Genomic DNA, 6,000 nt, shown 5'->3' with positions numbered 1-6,000 from the left:
AAAGTCTTGAAAGGCCAACAGGACCAGACTGCTTTATGTAAGAAGGTTTTTCTGAGAGGTCAAGCTCCCTTTTTGAAATCATCAAGATGTTTACATCATGTAACCATCTTTGAATTCCAAAAGTACTAATTTTAGCATGCTTCAATGCTATGAGCTACAGTTGTGCCTCTGGAGACAATGGGAATATTGAAAGTGTACCTTGTGTCTTGTTATACAATATTGTACCCTCTGTAAGGATCCTGGGACTCATCTTGCAATTCCTTACCTGATAAAAAATCCAGGAAATCCTGAGTTTTTTTATGTACAATTATTGTTATCCAATTAGTATGTAGTTTACTTGAACACAGCAAAATTCTGTTGTACTCCTTGAAAAATTAGACATACCTTCATTGATCTACTGATGATTCCACCATCAATTGTAACATTCTTACCATGTTTTTATTCTTTTAATTTTATTTTATTTTATTTGAAATTAGGTTTTGAATCACTGAACAGAATGAATAAGAAGCAACTTAAAGAATCAATATTTCTTTTAAAATATGTTGGCTCTCTAAAATATCTTGTGAGAAATACATCTTCTTGAAATAATTCAATAACAGAAATAAATATGAAATGAGAGAATAAGAACAATAAGATATAGGTTTGACATATGTAATCATATGGATGCTACAATTCTTTATGAGTCCTCAAAAAGTAAAGCAAATAGTAGACGTAGAGCTTTTAATCTGGAAGACAGTCAATGTCCAATACAAATCCTAATGCTAATGTTCTGAAGAATTTGCTGGTTCCACAGAAGAAGCAGGTAGTTTATATCCCAAAGAGTCCAAAAAATATTCAATTATTGTTTTGTACTATATTTGCAGTCAGGATATCGGTAAAGAAAGCGGGAATCACAAATCTGCAGAGGTTTCAAAATGTCTACTAGCAGTTGGGTTGCTGTAATAATCTCTTGGTCAGAAAGAAAGCTGTCTGCACAGTTACTTAAAGCGCTGTTAATCTTCTCCTGCAGAGGTGATTGGAATTTTTGTTTTAAGAGATTGGGTAAAAGTTTCTCGCATATCATGATGAGGTTCTGGCTTTTCTTGATGGAATTACAAGAAGGGAGCTCAGGCTCACAATCCACAGCTAAGCAGCTAAATATATCCTTGTATTTCTGTTGTCTATTCATCAAGTCTCTGCCTATTATAAAGAATGGGGAAAAATCTGCTTAAAATGTAAGTAGATTGTTATTATGTTTACTAGACAATCAATTTTCTGTGGGTAAAGCACAGAGACATTTAAAGTATAAAAATAACAGTAACATGATAATAAAAGTGTGTTGAATAAAATTGAATCAGAAACAAAGAGTAAAAAAGTAGTGCAGTCCAATATAACATTAAAATAAAAGCCAACAACAAATAAATCAATACAAAAATCTAAAAACACTCAAAAAAATTTAAAAAACAGAATAGAATGGAATGGAATGGAATAGAAAATGGAATAGAATAGAATTCTTTATTGGCCAAGTGTGATTGGATACACGAGGAATTTATCTTTGGTGTGTATGCTCTCAATGTACATGAGCAGAATAAAATACATTCAGCAAGAATAAAAAGATACAACACTTAGTGATAGCCAGGATTACTAATAAGGCATCAAATCATACTAGGACAAATAAAAACAACATAAATTGAAAGATACAAGCAAGATGATTATAGTCATAAGTGGGAAGAGATAGGTACTAGGAAGGGTGAGAATAATAATAGTAATACAGTCTTGGTAAATTATTTTACAATGTTGTGGGAGCTATTTTTTAAGGAGGGTGATGGCATTCATTCTGTCCTTGTGTCTAGTTGTTCTAGTGCGCAGTGCTCTATAGTGTCATTTTGAGGATATAAGTTGGAACAATTTATGTCCAGGATGTGAGAGGTCTAGATATTTTCACAGTCCTCTTTTTGATTTGTGCAGTATATTTGGCAAAAAACATACCCATGATATCAATACTGTTATTGATCGCAGCAGGCTATAAATATAACAAGGAAATAAATAAATTAAAATATCATTTTGTAATGAAATTCTTTCATTATAACCATATGAAATGTTGACTTTGATATTGCTTCAGTTTTCTGATTCATATATTTATTTAACAAATGACAAATTTAATTATTTGTCTTTTATCGTTAATTTTTGAAGCAGCATTGTAAGAAAACTTTATTAAAGATAATATACAATTCCATATAGTTTGACAACCAGTTCTTCAGTCTGGCTTCATCAGAAATATCTATCACATGTTCATTTTGACACTGTTTTCTGCATATGTTGTTAGTTAATTGGCCTACCATTATATGAGTGTTAAGCTGAAGGAAAAATGAATTGAATGTATTTTCAACTCACCTGTCAGTTCTACTAGATAGACCAGATCAGGAAACTGATTCTATAGGAAAACTAGAACTACCTTTGTCAAGGTTGGCTATACTAACAATTTTGATTGCTCTATACCAGTGATGGCGAACCTTTTTGAGACCGAATGCCCAAAACGCAACCCAACACCCACATATTTATCTCTGAGTGCCGATAGGACAATTTACTGTGTTTTTCACACTATAAAACAGACCAAGATTGTGAAGAGGTAAGTTAGAAATTATTTTTGTCCTTCCTTCCCCCCACCCCCAAGCAGGAGCACTTTGCAGGCCTCTCAAATCCTTTCTACCCCACTTTTCACAAAAATGGGTGAAAAACAGGCCCATTTTGCAAAAATGGGGCACACAGAGGGTTTGGGAGGTCTGCAGAATGCTTCTGAAGGCTCAGGGAAGGCACATAAGTTCACCATCACAGGGCTAGGGAATGAACTTAACAGAGAACAGTTGATGAAAGGGATTTGCTTCCCATTTCATTTTATGATGCAAACTCATAAAAAGGCTGCCAGTTAAACTAAACTCTTTTCATTGCCAATTTTAGAGAATGTCATACAAGTAAATTTGAACCAATGCTGCAGTCTACCAAGCAGGTATATAATGCTCAAAAAAATAAAGGGAACACTTAAGCAACAGAATATAATTCCAAGTAAATCAAACTTCTGTGAAATCAAACTGTCCACTAAGGAAGCAACACTGATTGACAATCAATTTCATTTTGTTGTCAGCACATTTAACTTTGTTCAGAACAAAGTATTCAATGAGAATATTTCATTCATTCAGATCTAGGATGTGTTATTTGAGTGTTCCCTTTATTTTTTTTGAGCTGTATATATGGGCTGGAAAGTCACTGGCCAAACAGAAATTGCTGAATTTCAACTCCCTCCTGCCTCAGCTAATTGATGCCATGTTGAGCATTTTAATTCAGTAATATCTGCAGGGCCACAGATTTCCTATTCCACTCAAATACTGTACTGGTAAATAGCTTATGGTCATTGGAAAATATCACCCAACTTTTTGGCACCCACTAGCTTGTGTTTCTTGAATTCTTTCATGTCATGGGCAAATCTTTGTATATGTATTTGGAAATTTATTTGATTGATTTCTATAATCACCCATCTCAGCACGCAAGTCTCTACTTCATAGGGCCCTTTGGAGTAGAAGACCTGGTCTGCACTCCACAGTATGAGCAGCAGCCTCTGTCATCAAAAATACATTTTGAAATCTCTTAAGTCAAATCTAGTCTGTCTCATTTTCTAGAGCAGATAACCATCATGGATTTTTAAATTTGAAGCCCTAGGTGGGCAGCCTACCTGCATCTCGCTGCATTTAGGATACCAGATTGGATAAATTCACGGAGGGAAGGAGAGAGGGGAAGAGAGAGAGACAGAGAAAGGAGGAGGATATTTTTGAGGGGAACTGGTTAACCCAGGGGTTTCCAACCTTGGCAACTTTAAGCCTGGAGGACTTCAACTCCCAGAATCCCTCAGCCAGCAAAGCCTTTACATCATAAGTGACCTAAAGGGAGATTCTGGCCCTGCCTCCTTTTCTTGCCACACAGCTCTTTTCTCACTTTTTTCTCTTGTCGCCAGGCAGCTTGAGGGAGGAATCCTGTGGATGGGGAAGGAGACAAAGCAAGCACCTGAAAATGCCAGCTTCTTTCCTCTTTCCTCCTGCCCATGCCAAATCTTTGCTGGCTGACCAGTAGCTCTAAGTGGCTTTGGGTGTGGAGATGTGATCACTTTCCTCCCTGTTCTGCTCTCTTGCCGATGGGCGGCTTTAGGCAGGGCATCCTCTTCTCCTTCACTTCCTCTGTCAGTAAACAGCTGCCCACTCCAACTCAGCCAGCCCCTCCCCCCAGCCCCTTGCCTTGCCGCAAAGATGACTGGCAGATAGAATCCTGGGGCAAGCTGGTGAAGGGAGCCGTGCACTCGCCTCCCCCATCCAAATCAGCCTCCCCATATCTTCTGCCCATTTCCTCCCTTGCCCCTCAGGCAGTTGGGGCTGCAGGAGGAAGTATTGACAAAGATCAGCTGCTGTCAGACAAGGATAACTGCAAGGTGGCAACTCACTCCGGTGTAAGGTGGGAGGGGGCAAGAGGAGGGGAAAGAAGTAGGTAAGTAGACAGGCAGGGAGGGAGAGTGAATAAAAGGAGCGGACAAGCTGCATGCACACACAGTACACACATAAACACAGACCACGCGAGATCTGTGCAAGGGGTGTGCAGAACTTGATCCTTTCCCAGAGCTAAACTCCTCCCCGCTATCCATCTGCTACATTTACACTATCTGCAGGGGAAAAGTGGTAGAAAAAGATATTTGTATAAAAGACGGCTTACCCTTAACCCCGCTGTCTTCTTTAGTTATCAAAATACCAAACCACACAATTGTAGCAAGCTGATATAATTTAAAACCTCATGCTTCAAATTTCATACTCTTAACATTTGGAAAACACTGCTCCATCTGTTGAAGTATTTCTTTTTAAAAAAGAGACCAGACCGTTTCTGAGGATGGGAGGGGAGAAGAGCCTGGCTGAAGCTTTAGCCAGACTGGAGCCATGCGGGAGAGGTAGCTGGAGGCCAGGACAGTGCCCATATATATGCACGGCAGCTTCCTGATTCCTTTTGTGTGCATGTGTGTGTTAAGGTGCGCGTAGGGAGAGGCAGTGGTTGTGGCAAAGGAAGCAGAAAGGTTTGTTTGGTCTTTGACAGAAGAGGTGAGGAGGAGAGCTGGGTGCTGTGAGAGGGCAGGAAAGTAAGCCAGTGCCTTTTCCGCTTTGCTCTTTAATTCTTTTTAAAAGCAGACTGGAGCCGCACAGGAGGGTTCCAGCCACCTCTCCTGCACGGCTCTGATCTGCCGGCAAAAGCTTCAGCTGGGCTCTTCCCCGCTTCCCTCCCGTCCTCAGAAACGGCCCAGTCCCAGCCTGGGGCCACCTCTCTGGCATGGCTCCGGTCTGGTTTTTTTAAAGAAAAACTTGAACAGACAAAGAGCAAAGTGGAGAAGGCACTGACTCAATCGCCTGCCCTCTCACAGCACGCAGCTCTCCTCCTCACCTCCTCTGTCAAAGACCAAGCAAACTTTTCTGTCTCCCTCACCACAGCTGCCGCTACCCTCCACGTGCGCCTCCACATACACACCCACACCCCACGCACATGGCAGCCTCCCGATTCCTCTCTCTCTCTCTCTCTGTGTGAAGGCTCACATGGAGGGAGGCAAAAAGGTTTGCTTGGTCTTTGACACAGGAGGTGAGGAGGTGAGGAGGAGAGCCGGGTGCTGTGAGAGGACAGGAGAGTGAGTCAGTGTCTTCTCTGTTTTACTCTTTATCTGTTCAAGTATTTCTTTTTAAAAATGGACTGGACCTCTACAAGAAAGCTCCAGCCGCCTCTCCTGTGTGGCTCCAGCACACTGGCAAAAGCTTCAGCTGGGCTCTCCCCCGCTTCTCTCTTGTTCTCAGAAACACATTAGGTGAGCTCGAAGCGTGCCTGGGGTGAGGCAGGAGTGCACCTACCTCTCCAACTCCTCTAGCTGTTTATCCAACACCAGGACTCCCCATTGGTACAAGTGACAGCCAGACCAGTCAGCAGCTTCTGCGGGTCCAGCAGCCGCTC

At 40.9% G+C, this 6,000-nt stretch overlaps 1 protein-coding gene across 1 annotated transcript in view; it reads right to left on the bottom strand.

The window, feature by feature from the left end:
- Positions 1-512: 512 nt before the first annotated feature.
- DIPK2B (divergent protein kinase domain 2B) overlaps positions 513-6,000 on the bottom strand; it is a 38,910-nt gene continuing 33,422 nt past the window's right edge. Inside the window, exon 5 of the mRNA XM_070751792.1 lies at positions 513-1,179. Coding sequence (XP_070607893.1) covers positions 839-1,179 — 341 coding nt within the window. The 3' untranslated portion in view covers positions 513-838. The remainder of the gene's footprint in view (positions 1,180-6,000) is intronic.

This window comes from Erythrolamprus reginae, chromosome 4 (genome assembly GCF_031021105.1).
Source record: "Erythrolamprus reginae isolate rEryReg1 chromosome 4, rEryReg1.hap1, whole genome shotgun sequence".
Classification (NCBI taxonomy): Eukaryota; Metazoa; Chordata; class Lepidosauria; order Squamata; family Dipsadidae; genus Erythrolamprus; species Erythrolamprus reginae.
The sequence above is the reverse complement of the archived record's forward strand: the minus strand, read 5'-3'. Positions and strand labels throughout refer to the sequence as shown.